This window comes from Linepithema humile, chromosome 3 (genome assembly GCF_040581485.1).
Source record: "Linepithema humile isolate Giens D197 chromosome 3, Lhum_UNIL_v1.0, whole genome shotgun sequence".
In the NCBI taxonomy this organism is placed as follows: domain Eukaryota; kingdom Metazoa; phylum Arthropoda; class Insecta; order Hymenoptera; family Formicidae; genus Linepithema; species Linepithema humile.
In genome coordinates this window covers 6,448,831-6,468,595 of record NC_090130.1, presented here as the reverse complement: position 1 = coordinate 6,468,595, position 19,765 = coordinate 6,448,831, and the positions used below count along the sequence as shown (strand labels likewise).

The following is a 19,765-nucleotide window of genomic DNA, read 5'->3' as shown; positions in this document are numbered from 1 at the left end:
GGAAATGCGCAAACGCTGCATTATGTGGACGATGAACGTAATTTCGTCGAGCGTTTACAAAGGTTTGGTTCTGTCGAAACGGCATCGTTTCCACAATGCTCCTCCTCATTGGAGTCGTAGACCTGAAAAATACGCGTGTGTGACGTGTATATTAATAGACGGCGACAGAGTAGTATTGAAGCATCGTAATTCACAGCGTAGGCGTCACGATTCTGCGTTCATTGCACTTTTCGTGCTAACGTACTTATTTCTTTCTAAGTCTCTTTCTATCGGATATCGTATTCGAAATTGACATCTTGCATAATACACAATCCCGACAATAAATATATAAAATTAAAACAAAAATTCTGTCGGAATTAGTCGCAAATTAAATATACATTGCCATCAAACAAACTGGTTTCAAAATTGGTTGATCTCTTAAAGCTATTTTCTATCGGTTTTCTATATCCGGATAATTAATTATATATATATATATATATATATATATATATATATATATATATATAGCCGATGTTATTATTGAATCAAATATACCTCTTTTAGACAAAGATACAAAAGAAAAGTTCGCAGCGCTCGTCGATAGCCCAAAGAATTGTTGGATTTTGAGTTATAGACGATGATCAGGAGCAGGATACCCGGCAGTATGATATTTGAGAATCAAGGACAAAGAGGAGTGCATATACGTAATATTGATACACAGTTCGTGCGACCGGATCGTCGATTGCAACCAGGTTCGCCATGACACACCACCACCCAAGTGTAACGTCGCGGTGTTGAACGAATTGCACCGCGATAGTACAGGCTCGTAGCATTCAGGTGACGTGATACCTTCACGCGGCCATCCATCATCGGCGACGAACGTGACGGTAGTACGCTACGAGAAGTGAATAGTAATCTTGTAAAAGGCATAAACAGACAATTCGATCTCTTACACAGATAAGTAGAAGAGTTAAAAAAATTCATTATATGAAAACTTTCCCATTTGCAATGCAATAATCTTAAAAAAAAAAAAAAAAAAAAAAAAAAAACAATACATTAATCTCTTGAAAAAGGAAAATTTATATTACTTCTTTTAAACGTATTATTTTACAAGCTAATAAAATATATCAAACTGTATGATAGTTTAGGTTTATATTATAATAGATAATTTAGATATTTTAATTCTTTCGAATAATTGACAATAGTGCAATAAGATAAACATTTTTCTTACAAAACATTGCCAAAATTGTAAATATTTTTGGTTCCTCTCCTTTTTGAAAATTGTGATTGTCATTGTTTTTTTTTTTTCGTTACCTTGGTCACACCCAAAAGGATGTTCACCCTTTTCACGAACGCATAGATACGGCCTTGGACTTTATGTGTAGAAAGCTGCGCGCGCATTGCGCGTGTCCACCGCGCAACAACAAAAATACACCGCCCGGCGCATTTGACGGCGAACAGTTGACGCGCGAGCATCTCTAGAGGCACGGGTCGTTGACGTACCGAGAAAAGGCGAAAAAAAAAGAGACACGTAGAGGCGAAACGAAACCGGGAGGTAGCTGTCGCAGAGCATTCCGCTTTTGCACGCGAAAAATCGTACGCCCGCAGACGCGCGACGTCGTTTTAGACACAAAGCTTGGTACATACAGTGAGAGTGACGAAAATGGTGTCCGGCGGTATGACTTGCGTGAAGTATCTGCTATTCCTCTTCAACCTGATATTCGCGGTGAGTGACGCCCGTGGATAACGGTGCTAAAATGTTTCTTCCCCGCTTCGTCGCCGCGACCAGATGTAACGGAAAACGACGATGCACGCCCGTTTCCATTATTCGGAGCGCTATTCTCGGCGTTTCATTGCGTCGCGTCGGGTGGTCTTTGTTGTATATATCGGTCAAATCCTAGAGCAGCATCTGGGGATCGCTAATCTCGACGCACTAACATGTCTAGCGTTAGAACTCGGTGACATCGACGGATCTTCGTATGCTAATGAGCAATGAATCATTGATACTTCGATCACCACTTTGTAGAAAATAGCTTTCGTTAAATGCATTTACAGATTTTTCGAATATTTGGTTATTTAGAAATAGAATATTTCAGATTTGCAGGCTCATACTATAATGATTAATATTTATTTTGTACATGCGTTTAAATAACAGATGCAATATATTTACAATTGAATAAAATATAGGAATAATTCATCAATATGTTTTGTCCAAGTAATAATTATTTATTTTTATTTATTTATTACAATTAATTATTTCTGAGTCATTCATGAGAAACGCAAGGCGTATCAGCTACGCAGTATAAGACTTAATATGTAATTCAATAACAAAAGAGAACTCGATATCTTTTTTATCATACGTGTATTCCAAGTTTTAAAAAATTCTCGCGGCTTTTGTATATCGATTTATATTTGATCTAATGCTGATAATATTCAATCGATATTGTATAGCGTGACCCAAACCGTATCGTGTTTCTGAATAAATGATATAAGTACGAAGGTATCATTTCGAAGGAAACTTTGTGTGGTGCTTATGCTTCAGAACCTCGGTGCAAGTGTTATGGATGAAGCGATCGATACTTTCAACGTTTAATGTAATCTAGAGTTTGTCCGTCCAACGCGACCGACACCGTTAAAACATAAAATATATTATATAAAATCATATTATACGAGAAAGGGAAACACACACACATAATTAAATACTTTTTCTTATCTAATAAAATATTTGTCCGGGAAAGTAAAGAAAGGAAGCAAACGGTGATATAATATTACGTGAGTAAACGTTTCATTAGAAAGTATTTGCCGATTATGTTGTATAAATTGAAAATGTTGATAAATAATTATTTATTTTAGGATTAGCGTTTCCCAGTCCCTGTTGCGTTCCACTTATAATGTAGATACAACAAGAGAACGGTGTTAAACACGATGATGAAAGAATTTATTAAAGAGCTGTGATGAAACTACTGAAAGTCGCGGTTGTTTGACAGACTTGCGTACATAAAACACCGACGCCATATATGGACGGTCGAAAGGATCTAGGACACAAAAACAACCCCGCAAAGGACGACGGGGCGGGCGTATCTACTGTGCGCGTCCCTTATTGCACATTTAATGATCCGTCCAGCGTGAAATGCCAGCGTAGCGGTTGTGTTTATACAGAACGTCCCAGAAAAAATACAAAGTCGACGTATAACTTTATTTTTTGTCAAATTTGGAGTCGATTCTCTCTGATCTCAACACTCAATGTCTTAAAAATTTGGTCTCCATTTTATCAACCAAGATTTTATTTAAGTAAAATTTGCTTCAAACTAGCGTAATGGTCTGCATTAAAGATTAATTTCAAAAATCTTGCTCTCAATCACATTTTTATCGAAGAAAATTCAGCTCTGAATTTCAAGAAAAATCATTACACGTCTATGTACACTTCGTTTTCTGGGGCACCCTGTATCAGTCGTGGTCGAGCGTCCTCGTTGCTGAAACTTTTCAATAAATTCATATCTAAAGTCACCTAGTAAAGTCACCTGTTAGCGACGGCGTACGTGCGTTCTTCTAGCGGACTATCTAGGCCTCGCTCGAGGGCGAGCGAATCGACCGGTCGGTTGGATTCGATTTCGTAGTCTCGAGGCTTTGTAACGCGTATAACGTAGGTGAGCCGTAGGTGAAACACGTTGGTAACCATAAGCGAGGGGAGAGGTCTATACTTTAGCGGACGGCGACAGGCTTGAATATGGATGATGTCGCAGTCGCGCGTCCTTTTTTCCCCGGCCATAGAATGCCGGCGGTCGCTCGCGCCTGGATGTCTTTATTTAGCCAGATCCAGCAACAGTGTGCCGCACCGTCGACTAATTTTCCAGAGAGTCGCGGCTTTGATTAAAACCGATCCTTCCGCGATCGACGACATTTTACGAAGCGCAGCGATGCGAGAAGTGTACGCTTGAAATTTTAGAAAACCTCCCGCATCATTATTTGCACCAACAGCTTGGAATAATTAAATTAAATAAACCGAGTTTGTAATGATTCGCTATCCCTTCTTATATACCTGTAGATTCTAATTTTATCAATGTAAATGAAGAACAATCGAGTTATTAGCTCTAAGAGCTATTGAGAGTCTTTAACGAAGTTCTTAATGAAAAACTTTCATGTTTCATTATTAATATATTCACGAGTAATTTCAGTTCTACGTTCTTATAACTTTCGCGTGACGATGGATCTTTTGTACTGATAAAATCGTACTTTCGTAATCTACTCACGAAAATCTCGAAATTCTCACGTAATTATCTCATTGAAAGTTACTCTAAAGAACGTAACTATAAGAGTTTCATTCTTCTTGTTAGTAAACAAAGCAGCTCTTACGCGATCATGCTTTCCATTTAGAATCAAGCACGGGAGACAGGTATTCGATTGTCTGTCCTAATTATATACTCAAGCTGTCACAGCTTGAGTCCGTCACAGCTCATTGAAATTTTTATACAGGATGCTGTCTTAAGTTTTTTTTTTTCTTTTAAGATTTTGACAATAAGAGTAACATTGATTTCATGTATTATTTCAGATCACTGGTATCGTGTTTATCTCGGTTGGTGCGGTGATTCTTGTCGTTTATAATGGGTACAACAACTTTGTGGATAGTTGGTTCTTCGCAGCGCCAGTGTTAATGATAATAGTCGGCGTCATAGTCTTCCTAGTATCATTCTTTGGATGCTGCGGCGCTGTAAAGGAGAATCATTGCATGATAATTACGGTATGATGCTAAAAATACTATTTTGTATATATATGGGTTTTTTCTCATTCCTTTTTTTAAGATGCTTTTATGATGCATAATTTAAAAAAAGTAAAATTAGATTAATTAAAAAAATCTTTATTGTATATGAGAATTTGTGTAGAAATATAAAATTCCACACTTGTGTAATAATTTTGATTTTTATTAGTTCTCAGTTCTGCTGTTGCTGATATTCGCCCTGGAACTGGGTGCCGGAATCACTGGTTACATGATGAGGGGCGAAGTTTCCAACATGCTAGAAAACCGTCTTAACAGCACTTTACGAGCGTACAACACTAATGAGGACATTCGTCGTTCATGGGATATTATGCAACATGATGTGAGCTTACACTAAATGATCTATACTTAAGTACATTCTTTTTCTATTCTGTAAGAAATAACGTATAATACCAACGTATCCAGAGCAAAATGTTTACTAAATAAACAAATTGATTGTCTTATGCATTTATAAGTCGTAATTAATTGGAAATATGCTTTCAGTTGCAATGCTGCGGTATCGACGGCTTCACAGATTGGCAGCGTTATGGCGGTTACTCACCCAATAACGCTCCTAATTCCTGCTGTAAGGAGATTCCTTCTCCTCAGAACAAATGCGACTCGAATTCGATCAATACGATTTACAACGAAGGCTGCATGAACAAACTGCAATCTGCTATAGAAAGTAACGCTATGATCCTGGGAGGAGTGGGCATAGGCATAGCCCTCATACAGGTAAGTTTAAAATCGTATTATTTCGCGTTATATTAAAAAGAGTATTTGCGATTTAAATTATGCGTAAAGGAATATTTTCATATTTATTATATATGATATTTTCTTGTTATTTATACAAATAATATTTCAAATCTGTAATAGCGTTTCCAAATGTATACGTGATAATAATGAATGAAGTTTAAAGTTGATTACTAAAGGAAATATAAAAAAAAAACTTAATTTCTTTTTTCAGTTGATTGGAGTAATCTTTGCGTGCTGTCTGGCTCGCTCAATTCGCCGCGAATATGAGACTGTGTAAGCTGATAGACACAAATATTCATTGCAACAAGCCTAAAATGCACTTGTATAAAACTTGATCTATCACACGAGCTGTCACTATTTTTTTCTTTGTTTCGTTACCATTTAACTCTTAAGTCCGTGCACAATTATACAAAAAAATATATTTTTTTTCTTTTATTGCTTGTATTCTTAACACATTGCAAAGAAGCCGTTCGTAATCAGTTTTCGTTAAAAAGTGCGTGATAGGCAAACGAGTCAAAGATCTTTAAAAAAAACCTCACTGCTATTTTGGTATTTGGGCCTTGCCTTATCTACAGGCATAAAATGTCACACGTATGTTTTGTATGTTTTTACAACAAGCTATCGAAGAACTTTGTATATTAATGATAACGGATTATTCTGTTATTCAGAGATTATACTGCATACATCTTTTTTTATAAACGTATATCTAATTCGTTCAGTATCATTATGATACTGTTATATAGTTGAGCCACGATAACTATAATATCGATAATAAAATTTTAGAAGTTACGAATCACTACGAAATGTGTTAAACGCTTTCTTTTTCGTTCAATATCTGCTTTACATAAGTAATTGTTTAGCTTATAAGTGTATTTTTGTCGTTCCTATCTACATATAATTTGCTTCACAATCTTTCGCATGACGCAATGTATATTGATATTATTGTCGAGGCTCCGCTATAATACTAAGCAGTACTATTTTCAAGCTTTAAAAGTATCCATATCTTTTAAAGCTTTATTTTGCTTTTAAATCGATTTGTGGCAAATCGCTTTTGTGACAGCATATTTGAGAACGTCTCAATATGAATATATAGCAGTTTTATTTTTTTTATATTCAATATAGAATACAAATACTAAGATAAGTAAATACTAAACTAAATATAAATGTATTGCTATATTTTTATATATTACCATTGCGTAATATATCTATTTTCGTTAGAAATATTTCGTTAAACATTTCAAACATTATTGAGCAATCTATAAAAATAGTTTGTTTTCTTCTCTGACATAAAATTTACAGTAACAAAAAGAGAGGCTTTAAGTAATTCTAATATGCAAAATGAAGTATTAAAATGCATGGATACTTTTTCAGCATTAACCCAGTGGTGTATGATGAAGGGCATTTCCTTTATTGCATGTTATATAATCCATTCTAAGGAAATTACTTCAACCAGTTAATAAAATGTACTATACTCATGAAAATGTGAAATGCAAAGGAAACTGTGATTGAAAGTAACATGTGTCATTGCGCAATTAATTTTATTTTTAATTTTTTTTAAATTTCTAATTTGTGGCTAAATGTCTAGTCTAATAAAAAGCTTCCTTCTTTAACAAATAAAACAAAATTAAAAAGTGTTAGTATAATTTGCAATCGCACATTAATTACACATATATATGCTGCGTTCAATACAGACAAGAAGTACTATATATCTAACATTAAGATATTTTGTTGTTTACCACAATGTAAAGTTTACATAGTGTTACAATCATGAAAATTGTCTTATGAGATGTATAAGTGTATAGAAATAGACAAAAGTAATAGTTGTTCATGTTATACGAATTATAACAAAATTATTTCAACAAAGTCATTTACACTCAGTTAAACGGTAATAGAATGGCTTCAACTTCATTATCGTAGATAATATAAAGTGTCGTTTTTCAAGCCAGTACTGGCAATAAAGTACTTGTTATTAAAATAATTTTTAATCGAATATTAAATACATTTATAAAATACATCATATAAAAATCATGAAGTTATTTTTTGTTTTTCGTTGTTTCATGTATACTATATCGCTTAATATGCCGTAATATACTAGATGTTTTTTCAAATATTTTATGTTCATGCCTAGTGATGTAATATTTTTACTTACAGCGAAACCACAGCACACTGATCTGCCATCAATTAGGAGGCATTTTTCATAATATTGTTCATCATACATTGGTTGATAAATACTTGTAGATTCATTACGACCGTAATCATCCTTATTGTGCTTATAAATATATACTCAAAGAGGAATGATGTCACAAGTATTTAGTGTACAGTGATAACTTAAGTTAGTCATGTTTCGGTATTTAATGCATGTAAAATTACATATTTTTGAAGAGAATGCAAAGTAGCATTTCTACTTACGCTTGTTTCTTATAAAAGAAATAGAAAAAAAGAACATTTCATTGAATATGAACTTTTCTTATTAAATTTAATACCAAATTACTGCCAATATCTGCCAAAAATATATATCACATGCCATAAGAACCAAAAAAAAAAAAAAAGAAAAAAATGAACTAGTCGAAAATGTATACGATCTCATTTACAGAGATTACCAATGGAACATTGATCAATTTTGGCACATGTATGACGAGGTGCCTGCTAAATGATGTGCCATGATATAATGTCTGACAAATCTATTTTTCCATGTGATATGTTTATACGTAAAGTTTGGTAATCTTTTATGCATTACGTACAGTCTCTATCATCATAAGAGATAACGTTGAATGTAGCCATCATTCCTCTTAATTTTTGCCAGGTTAAAAGAAAAAAAAAAGAAATAATGAACTATCTGCATAATCTTCCTCAGAGTGCAGAATGGACAAAATGTGTAGCGATTAATTATAAACTTGTGTTCTGATTATTTAATACTATCATAACATAGCGTACATTATATTTGAGTGCATCTTGGCATCTATTCTCATGCCTCCTCATCGATAAAATACAGTCTCTAATACTTATAATATATACGATGTTGTAGTAATCTTGTATTAAATTTGTAATAATTTTCCGTGTTCTCTGCGAACAAGAAAAGACAATGTACTCTTATTCGTAATCGACGGTGCCCCGTGAAATATATATACATATATGTATATATAGCGTCATTGTGCGATATCAGTTGTGTGTACACAAAAATTCTTTGTACATTATGTACTGATATGTAACGAAATTAGCGTATCTTGACTAATAGCTCATTTAAATGGAGTATCGAGTGGAAGCTAACTAGCTGTACCCTGTCAATAATTTAGCTTATAATGTCAGTGAACTCTGATATTGATCCTCTTGTGCTTCATTGTACTGTATGCTACTGACAGTTTATTGCCACAAAAATATCTGTGTGCATTTAATACTAAGTTTATTCATATTTGGGACCAAAGCAAAAAAAAGATCAAGATTATTTTTGAGTAATAAGTTATTTCAAAAAAGAAATAACAGATTGAGAACAATTATGTGATATTGTCAGAACTATGAAGACTTTTCTTAAACTTTTCATTTGATGCCTTTTTCCAATATTAAAAGAATTTGTCATAATATTGGAAAAGGAGTTCACAATGAAAATGAAATTATTATATAATAATGCATTTCTACTTATTCTCACTTGCTTCCATTTAAAGGAGAAACATTCTTTAAATGTAATTTAAAATTGATACTAATTGGATGCATTAAATAACATTACATGCGTTTACATGCGGTTACATTGAAAAATGTACAAATTCTTCTATTCTTCTTTTTAGATTTTCATATAACAAATAAGAGAAAAAGATTTAGAAATTTCACTGCGTCTTGTCGATTTCACGAATTCAAGTACTACAATTTAAATTTAATTATTATGTAAGTTTCTGTAGTCTTGTGTATACAATAAGTGAAAAATTTAAATATATTGCTTTTGGATATGTACTAAACATTATTAGAACATATGTGTCTGAAAAAATGGAGAACTAATTATCACAAAGAATTTATATGTAAGAACAGAGTATTAATATATATATTTACTATTTTAATGTACTGTTAAAATAATTTAAATTTACTATCGGCACACACACATACACAGTGGCAAATGCACAAGATCTCAGAAATAAACATGAACGTCCGTAGAATAATCATAGCAGCAGAAACATAGAAGTAATAGCTACGCGAGATATTAAAGTGTGCCTAACATAGTAACGTTTATGTTATAAGTTAATAGAGATTAGAATGCATTTCAATATTATCTACCGACCGATGCGATGTAGCTTCGAAACTAGCACTTGTCTAAAATTTGCTCTTTTTAATTGTATAAAATCATCCGTTTGTCAGACTTTTTAATTAAAATTTTAGACTTTGTATGTATTAATTACCAGGCAACGCAAAAGACTGATGAAGATTATTGTAATCAGTATTAACTAACATTGGTATTTTACATACAATATATACATATTATATAAATATATATACACATACACACACACACACACACACACAACCACAAAACACACAAATGACTGTACTAAATTCTATTTTGGCCGCTTATGTTATTTTTATTACTATAAACATAAATTATTAGTCAGTGTCGTTAAAGTGTTACAAGCGTAATTTCGTTATTATGATAAAACTAATTTACGGCATTTTAGGAGTCAACATGTCCTTATATTAGCACATATTCATCTAGCTTTTATGTATACTAATAAATTTAATGACACAAAACACTAATTGTTTTTAATTAAAACCTTCCCCATTTCTCTTATAATCCTTTTCACGTTTTACAAATTGAAACAAATTTAAGAATATCACAAGTCTCGTATATGTAATTAAAAAATTATGTTTAAGAAAAAAAATAAGAGGAAAGGTAACAATAATGACCACCAGTTATCAGTGTATAATAAACTGTATTTCATTTGTTTCATATCATTAAAAGATCATTATTAACCAATATATAAGACCGATCTTATACACTTACTTTTTTGTTGACATTCATATTCTTTATACACGCGAATAAAAGAGCGTTTATGGATCAACTGACTTTCCTCCGCACTGCAATTTTAGATCATCGAAACTATGTGGATAAATGCCAGAGTGGCTTTTTCCCTTTATTCGTCCTTTTCTTTTTTTTTTACAAGAGAGTATAACTTTCAGAGTCCAATAGAGCCGGCTCTCGTTTTCAGCGTGACTATATTTAATGTGTATACGACATTTAGAAATAACGAGATCCATTATGTCTTGTTAGTATTTTCAACTGCACATAGGCATGCATATGTACTCTCTATTTTATGTATAATGATCTATTTACAGTCCCGAGGCAGAATTATCTGATAGATATTCCATTAAAGATGAAACTGCGTACTAGCTTAAAAAATATAAAAAGCCAATATCTGTCGACTAAATTAAAGTCTGAGAATATTTAATTTTCGTATATAGGAACTTACGCGAGTCGCATATTTTGCACATGCATTTCACGCAATATTTACATTCCTCAAATTTAGTGAAGAAAAACATGTAAAGCGTCTTCTTTACATAATACAATTACCTGTACAATATCAGTATTCGTTAAGCAAGTTTCTCTCCTTTATTTCATTTTTATATAAACTATAATTACTCTTACTACCTGATATTTTTTTTCAAGCAACTACTTATCTTTTAGAACAGATATGTGCAAAGTGACCTCAATCACTTTGTCTGTTAGATGATGTAAAAAATTATGAGAAATTATTTAGGGAACATTCAGCATATACCTGATACATTGGAGACAATAAAGGTTCATATTTCACATACTCAGATTTTTAGGTTTTGAGTATGCAACAAAATTGATATGTAAGTATTTTTAAAAATAGAATTAAATAATACAAAAAATTTTTAAAATGTGTAGATTCCACCAACATCGGTTAGCGCCAGTCGTCAAATTTTCTCTATCTACATTATAACTAAAACTATCTTCTATAGAAAGAGACCGCCAACCGGAATTAGTGAATCAAGGGGTTTGATGCAATTGTTTATAAAACTTGAATTTGTGTATATACGTATGTACGTATATAAAATATAAATTCAGGTCAAAATTCCAAGTTTTTTGAATGTACCAGTGTAAGTATACAGGAAATAATATTTATTTACAATTACAATATTTTTACGAATGGGCCCAGACAATCGAACTGTGTCTGATAGCACGAGTATCGTGTCTGCTTCATGCAGAACGCCACAATCATTGTGAACACAAAATTGTATGCAATAGTTTAGCAGCAGCTAAATTATAGTTTACATATTATTACTCTATATCTTGAGTCAGATGAGAGTCACGTATGAACATAATAATTTAAATTTAAGACAAGTCAATATAAAAATATTGGTTTAATTATGGAAAAATGGGCCTCTATATTCATGCCTTATAATATATATACCTACATTACTTACAGTTTAGATTATTAATATTGTTCATGTTATCTCCTATTCTAGAAACATTAGCAGCATTGTGGGTAGTATTGTTGATACACAATACAATCCATTTAAATACTATCTCATTGTAACTTTTTAAGTGAAAAACTCCTGTCTCATTATGCCCTAGCACACTGTTTTGACACACTTGCACGCACATTCATTCGTCTTAGGCACATTACACACGCAACATAAAAGCACAATCACAATCATGTTTGAGCTGATCTCAAACGTTCTTTGCTCATTTGTATTTTCTGATCATCATGATCATAGATAAAAATGTATACAGACTACATACGAGACAAGTTGTATGAGAGCAGCAGCGATCATAAGTTGGCATGAGACTAATAGGAGTTTAAAATGAATTTAAGAACATGCTCATGTGGCATAGCGCTTGGTCCAGAGCCGTGCTATGCGATCGTGTTCTTCTCTATTTTGAAGATATTGCGTAGCTATACTACCTACCAATGGATCAGCTGTAAAATAAAATCACATGAGAGCTACGTAATAATTATGTAAAGAAAAATATAATACAAAATGTAATCTTGAAAAAAAAAAAAAAAAAAAAAAACTGAAAATAACACTCATTATTTATAATGCGCATATTGTATATTGAGTTTAATTATCATAGATATGCTCACCTGGATTACAGTCTGTTAAGAGAGAACATATTGACAATAAGACTTTTGAAATTGTCAATGCAGGAGACCAATTATCCTTTAATATATCCAAGCAGATTACTCCTTGACTATTTATATTGCAATGATAGATGCGTGTTCGGAATGTAACCTGTAGGAAAAACACATTTCTGTGTTGAAATATGATGATAATAAAGTATACACTAGACATGAGATATCTTTCAATATTTAATCATAACAATTTAAGAGAGATTGCAAATTTTATAAAAATAATAGAATTTTTAATGTACAAATGCACAAGGAAATATAAATATAATATTCATTAGCCTTTTATATATAATTATAAATTTATCATACCTTAGGAGGTTTAAAAGGATATTCTGGTGAGAAATGTATATCAAGAAAAAACACACCACCCTCGTAAACCGAACCTGGAGGACCTAATATGGTAGAAACCCACTCATACAAGTTATCACCTTTTGGTCCTGCACTGTAAAATAAAATTTATTCTATTATACATTCTATTTTTACAAAGTGTAAATAATTTAGAATCTGCACACACACGCACTACTAACTATAATTTTTTAAATGTATTTTAAAAAGAGGAAATCGCTTATAATTAACAATAGCAATATACCTGCAATTAGGAGGTGGATCTAACGTGATTTCTGCCAATTCTTTTTGTATCCTGACAAAAATATTAAATAAGTTTAATGGCTACAAATCAGTATAATATTTATCACATTGGCGTAAATATATTTAAATAATAAATATTGCGAGATATATAAAAGTATATTGCATTACCTTTTAGCAGAAGTTCCTAAAGCTTTTGACATCTTTGGGTTTGGCTTAGCTTCTTTACTTTCTGGTTTATTGTCTGCCAAGGAGGAACCGCGTCCTCGTCCAGTTCCGCTCGATCCTGCTCCTGATGACATGACTCTGTGACAAAAACACATATATTATTAATTACACACAAATTTCTGTATTTATTAACTCAATAATAACAAATAAAGGGATAAACTTATATAAAAAACCTAAGAATAATTTTTGAGCATAAAAATAGAAATATAGAAGACACATATTGCAATTTAGTTTTAATTTTGTTTTGCTTAGATAATATTTGCACAAGTTAACTAACTATTAGTTAATATATAATGCAAAAATATAAATTTATTCACAAAAAGTGTAATAAATATCACTGAAGTATGTTTTATTCATATAATTGTCACATGTGCAAAAGCAAATAGAATGCAGCAATCATTTACTGTTCACATTTGCATTTCATTGTTTTTTCCGGCAAACTGAAATCATAATTAACAATTACGTGAAGCATTGCAAGTGCATTATAAATTAGTAAGACACTATGATCAAACATCGAGTGATTGTTGTTAAATTTCGTATGCTCACAAGATAGTAAAACAAAGAATTTTAATCGACACACACGATCCCCCGCTCTCTCGCTTGCGGAAATATAAACATCATGCAGTACTTGATCGTTGCCGGATAAATATCTCGTCACTCGATATCTGCGTGTTGTATTTTTAAACGGCGTCGGGAAGCACAGCGCGACGGGGCCGGCCAAGGAGAAATCATCGCGTCGTCCGAGAAACAAATCACTCACGAACGTACTTTCCGCACAAAAGACACGCGGCCGAAAACTACTACGAGAAAAAAAATTGTTTTTAACGTCATCGTGTTATTGTCTCTTTCTCAGGGAGACGCGGAATACAACGCGTCTAGGATTGATTTATCTTTCGAGCGAACGAATTCGTTTCTCTCTCTCTCTCAGGCCGAGTGTCTCTTGTCGCGGCTCTTGTGCGGGCAAGACGAGACTTAAAGCAAATACCGGGAGCACAGAAGGACGTACGTTCCCGGCACGTCGTCTACGTCGTTCTCCCTCTCCTTCTTCTATGGATGTCCGTTTCTTTTCGGACACAGTATCACTCTTTTTGTCCTTCCTAACCCTCTCTCGCGCCCGAATTCGCTCCGCGAGTTGATCCGCGCGAGGTGGAGGCTGTGGGAGCGGTGCGCGCTGCACCAGCGATATGTACCTCGTGTTCGGTGTGTCCACGCCGTGTTTGCTGTCGTCGCGCGAGCTTAGCTTCGCCGGGTCGACAGTGGAGGGAAGTAGGGGGCGGGGAAGGACCGGCCGCCGCTTCAGATGCGAGACTCCGATGAATCTCTCGGCGCGGAACAACGGTTGTGGCGCGGGATGGCGAAGCCGTGGCGGATCGCAGGCGGAATACGCGCGACGACGATTGACGGCTGCTTCGTTATTGTTCGCGAGTCACGCGGCAGCGCGTAGAGAGATCCGCACGAATAACGCACCCTACGACGTGACCGCACCGCTGTTGCCGCGGCTCTCGACACAGCGGCAGCAGCACTCACGAGGAACGCGCAGCGCACGACGCACCGGCGCGACACAATCGCGACTGTCCGGCGAATCGACGATGACGACGGCGACGAAGACGGTCGTGAACACGCGCGGCGACGATCGGATGCGACAAAGGCGCTGGAAAACAACAGTGGACGAGCGCACAAAGGCAGCGGATTTTGAATCGCCCTCGCGTAATGCCTTGTCCCGGAAGCCCAGCGCTTCTCAGGCCCTCGTCCTCGTATCGCGACCATTCATCTCACTTTCGTGTCCCGAAATCGCGATCGCGGCGTCCTTCTTCCGTCCCACGGCGAGCGCCGAAACGTGCGCATCTCCGATGCTCGCCGGATGTTGACTCTGTCGCCGCTGCGGCGGACGCTGGTAATCCACGTTTTCGTGGGCGCTGTAATCGGCCCGCGAAAGCCGGCGCGCCTGGCGCTACCGGCATTCACGGCGGCGGCATTGCCCTCACGCACACGATTCGACCTCTGACCGGCCGGAAAGTTCTTCAGCACGACAAGAGAGCGCGACACTGTCTCTTGTTCAATCCGCTGAAGATTCAATAAGAACTTCAAGTCTTTAGATGTATATTTAATTAATCACGGCTGAATTAAAAAATAATGTTAAACTGACGTTGTTTCTCATGGTATGTTCTTTATGTTTGCTTATATAAAGAACGCTCCTATACGAATTAAATTAATTTTAAGAGCGACATAACTCCTTTTTTTTAAAAGAAATTTAAAAAGAAACAACGTTTATATAAAGCGAGAGCATGTTGTACAAATTAACGCATGACACGCATGGGTTTGTACTGTATTTTATTAATATTTTCGACAAATCTTTCGTAGTTTTACGGAAACCTTAAATCCACTTATGAACTTTGTCTTACAATTGTGTTGCATACTTTATTAATTTACATTTTAATGTGTATCGGATCGCAGTACATGAGATATTCATTTCTTACGTTACTACTCTGCCTTTGAACAGGTACTTCACATATTGCGATCCAATATTTGCTAATCTAGATATTGGATTTCCGGATATCGTCTATCTACTAGTAATCGGAACTGAAAACAGACAGTGTGCATCGATCCGGATGAATAATATTAGCGCAGGCGGTCTATTCTAACGCTACATGTTTTGTCCATCGTAACTATGACTACAACTTACTAAGGCAAGGAGAAGTCGACGCAAATGTGCGAATTTTCGACGCTGCTCGGATATTAAAGACAATTTAGGCAAAATGAATGATAAAGATGATAGTGCTTGGGTATTCGATTCCTTGATCGGATTTCTGCAAGGCCCCATTTGGTCCGCACCCCTGCTGAGCTTCATCGAGGAAAAGTCTCTTGGTTCGTAGTCACATTGTTTCCTTCAATAAGACTTGTAATTTCTTCCACTGAAAATTTTAATGCGTAATTAAAAACAAATTTTACGACATTCTTTCTATTTTTAGCGATTCATATTTACTTTATCAATATATTTTGTATTATAAGTCGTTTTTAATTTCGATGCAAAATAGACGAACGCATTATTATAAATACAAATTGTATTTTAAAATATGTTTTTCGGATTACGCTTATATTTTAAAATCTAGTTTGCATATTTCGAAATATATACTTGCAAGTGTAAAATCTGGTTTGCAGCGGAAATAGCTCTCGCAAATTTAATGTAGTAAGCTGTTCAATTAAATGCAAATGTAATGCTATAAATAGATATAATTATGCCTATTATGTTATATAGTTTTTGAAGCAAATACCGAAGATTGCGAAGAATATCGAAAGATATATCAAGAATATAAAAATTTGGTTGATTTGTTGCTGGGATGCTTTATGGAAGATATGGGTATCACACCAGAACAATTTGAACATGCGTGCAGCGTTAACAGAGATACAAAGATTCCCATACAATTTCAACAAGTATGACTATTATATCTTCTAGATTATGTAGATAAAATGTTAGCAATGTTGGCAGATTGACAGCAAATTTGATCAAATTGCTAACATTTTGCTTACTGTGTTACACTCGCATTTGTTTCGTATAATTAAAAAAAATCTCTCATGCATTCCAAAACAAAAGAAGGTTTGCATATAGATTAAAATTTATGTTATATAAAAACTTAGGAATAGTAAAAATAATACATATTGCTTGATTGTGCTTTGTGTTGACAAAAATCCCATCGTCTTCCTTTCTAGAATTATATGTTTTATTATATATATTTTGTAGAACCTGTTCGAACAAATATGGGCGGCGAATGAGTATGAGATATTCAAAAGAATGATGATACAGAAAAACTTGGAGCTCCAACTGCAGGCGTTAAATATGATCGAGCAAAAATATGGTCTTACACCTGCTTCTCTCATATACGAGGATGGTTTCATTGACGACGAATTGGTCATGGAGGATTTGATACAGTATGTCGTATTATATATTAAAATACACAAGTCAGCGTTGCCGTTTTTATTCAAATAAAAAAACCATTTATCACGCAAAATAATAAATAATAAAAATAATAAACAAAATAAAAATAAGAAACAGTTAAACAGTTCGTAAAAATGGAACAAAATAAACGAGAATGAACGGAGATCAATTATTTTTTGTATTATCTGTGCACAGGAAACATGCTCTGGAAGAGGATCAGAGCGAGGAGGAACCAGGTATATCCTCCGAAACAACACTGATTGCTGAACACGAGCGTTTAGCTGCCGAATATCACAACGAAAGGGCATTATTGGAAGAAGCATTGAGAAAGTCGAAAGACGACTCCGGGAATTCGTCGGATAACTCGACAGAAGATGTTGAATGTGCCACCGTATCTGTCGAAAAAGACTCATCACACAAATTTTCTCAACTCAGAAAGTCTAAGCCTCTCAAACCAATACCGACTTCAAAAAAGGAATCCGATGAAGATGAGGTATTTATTTTTAATTTATTTATCCTTATATGATTTATATTAACAAGTACAAATTTTTTATAATAATGAACAGATTTAAAATGCCAAACGCACGACGATATTGGGAGATAAAAATGTATTGCATTAATTGCAGATGAATACAGAAGATATGAAAAAGAGGCAAGAATACCTGAAAGCTAGACGAGATAAACTTGTAGCTTTGAAGAAGGAAGCTAGGAGTCATAAGCTAGAAATGAACAACACGCGACCGAGTTCAGCAAGAGTAGTTGCCGAAGCGACTATGAAAGGGCAACAAGAACTACAAGCAGCACAATCTGTAGACCCTTCAATACTTAGCGTACGAAGGGCTCTTGCAGCGCGACTGAAAGCCGAAGTTGTGCATAAGTAAATTTCATTTCGTATGATATTGTTTTTTCATAATTGTAGATATAAGTATCAAGATCGCTATTCCAGTAAAATGCTTTACACACAAAAGACTAATTACTAATTGTGATATCCAGAGACAACGTAGTGTGTTGTACGCAATTAAAGAATTTACTTGGAAGATATTAGACTTAGCTTTCGGGAAATATATAATGTGCGAGAAAGCTGCAAGTTACTTTCATATATCTACGTTAGTTTATAGACATTTTTATTTCTACATTTTTACAACGCTTTTTATAAAGAAAGGGAAAGAGAGAAAGAGAGAGAGAGAGAGAGAGAGAGAGAGAGAGAGAGAGAGAGAGAGAGAGAGAGAATAGAGAATAGAGAATAAAATTGAAGTACACCTGCAAAATTCATATCCTATTTTATCTCATTAAATATTTGATTTAACACAACTATATTTAATAAAAAAATACTATAAAAAAACGTTTTCTTACTATCCTCGCACCGCATCCTTGTACAGGAATATATGTTTGTGTAAGTGTAAAACATTCAATAAAGGTTTAACGTGCAGATTTATAAACATATAAAAAATTATGTAAAATAATAGAATTAGCAATCATTATACATATTAAATAGATTAAATTACATTAATTATTGAGTTCGATGCGTCACATTCATATTCAGCAGAAACTCAAAGTAGATATTAAGGTAGATTAAAGCTTTGGTCACTGACCAATATTCATCTATAATTTTAGATTTTATTTAATTAAATATTCTTCGCACTTCTCTCTACAACACACACTGTATTTATATAACACACATTTATCATTCTTACTTCTTTGCAGTCTACTTTCTAATAAATGAAATAGATTCATAGCATAATACCAGCAATAAGTACGACAAACGTTTAATTTTTGTCATTATTATCCAGTTAGCAAAATGTTAGCGATGTTGATAGATTTCTTATCAACATTGCAAACATTTAGCTTACTGGATATTGAATTAATTATTAACATGTATTTTTGTACAGAATAATGGAAAGCAGTGTATCTGTTAGAGTAGCATACACAATAAATTTCAAAATAAATTTTTCTCTAAATTATATAATAATCATATAAAAATTTATAGAAATGTCACGAACATTTAATATCAATTGAAAATAAATATATATAAATATAATTTACTATAAATTTAAGTAAAATTTAATTTCCCCTCCCTTTCCTATCGTAGTAAATACAAATCTCTAATTTTCATAAATTAATCAACATAAATTTCGATGTTAGAAACCGTTCATTAATTAAACTAGAATATGATGATACAATATTTGCCAAAAAGCTCGCCTGTTTTGTGCTATGAATCCTGCATTTAGGTGTCACTTTTGTTATCTGATCGATCTTTCATTCTTCAGTAGAATAAAAATGCAAAATATCGTTTTTCAATTACAATTCATTCACTTATTACCATAATACACACAGGATTGTATATCTTATGCTTGCTCTTATTTCACAAAATTCACGAATAGCTTTTTCATATAAAAA

The 19,765-nt window shown here is 33.9% G+C and overlaps 3 protein-coding genes and 1 long non-coding RNA gene across 8 annotated transcripts; 3 read left to right on the top strand and 1 right to left on the bottom strand.

The window, feature by feature from the left end:
* The first annotated feature begins 1,393 nt into the window (after positions 1-1,393).
* LOC105676295 (CD63 antigen) lies at positions 1,394-10,216 on the top strand. Its single transcript, XM_012374042.2, has 6 exons — positions 1,394-1,705; positions 4,529-4,717; positions 4,905-5,075; positions 5,237-5,467; positions 5,700-5,761; positions 7,640-10,216. The coding sequence occupies exons 1-6, from the start codon at positions 1,643-1,645 to the stop codon at positions 7,656-7,658; spliced, it is 735 nt and encodes a 244-aa protein (XP_012229465.1). The 5' UTR covers positions 1,394-1,642; the 3' UTR covers positions 7,659-10,216.
* Positions 1,716-3,996, top strand: LOC136998482 (uncharacterized). The gene is made up of 2 exons (XR_010889064.1): positions 1,716-2,751; positions 2,833-3,996. It is a non-coding gene; the product is annotated as an uncharacterized lncRNA (long non-coding RNA).
* A 1,376-nt stretch (positions 10,217-11,592) lies between the features above and the next one.
* Positions 11,593-14,761, bottom strand: Ubc2 (ubiquitin conjugating enzyme 2). 5 transcript variants are annotated; one of them, XM_067351153.1, is made up of 6 exons: positions 14,625-14,761; positions 13,378-13,512; positions 13,211-13,261; positions 12,931-13,063; positions 12,577-12,724; positions 11,593-12,411 (listed from the first exon to the last, which is right to left on the bottom strand). In XM_067351153.1, the coding sequence occupies exons 2-6, from the start codon at positions 13,506-13,508 to the stop codon at positions 12,314-12,316; spliced, it is 561 nt and encodes a 186-aa protein (XP_067207254.1). In that variant the 5' UTR covers positions 13,509-13,512; positions 14,625-14,761; the 3' UTR covers positions 11,593-12,313. The 5 variants fall into 5 exon arrangements, with proteins under 5 accessions (XP_067207254.1, XP_012229471.1, XP_012229470.1 ...); XM_012374048.2 differs by having other exon boundaries at positions 14,441-14,688; XM_012374047.2 differs by having other exon boundaries at positions 14,420-14,687.
* On the top strand, positions 14,753-18,607 carry LOC105676291 (cilia- and flagella-associated protein 36). The gene is made up of 7 exons (XM_067351151.1): positions 14,753-15,593; positions 15,935-16,299; positions 16,691-16,866; positions 17,174-17,361; positions 17,564-17,861; positions 17,995-18,245; positions 18,362-18,607. Exons 2-7 carry the CDS (start codon positions 16,191-16,193, stop codon positions 18,411-18,413), a joined length of 1,074 nt encoding a protein of 357 aa, XP_067207252.1. The 5' UTR covers positions 14,753-15,593; positions 15,935-16,190; the 3' UTR covers positions 18,414-18,607.
* Positions 18,608-19,765: the final 1,158 nt, after the last annotated feature.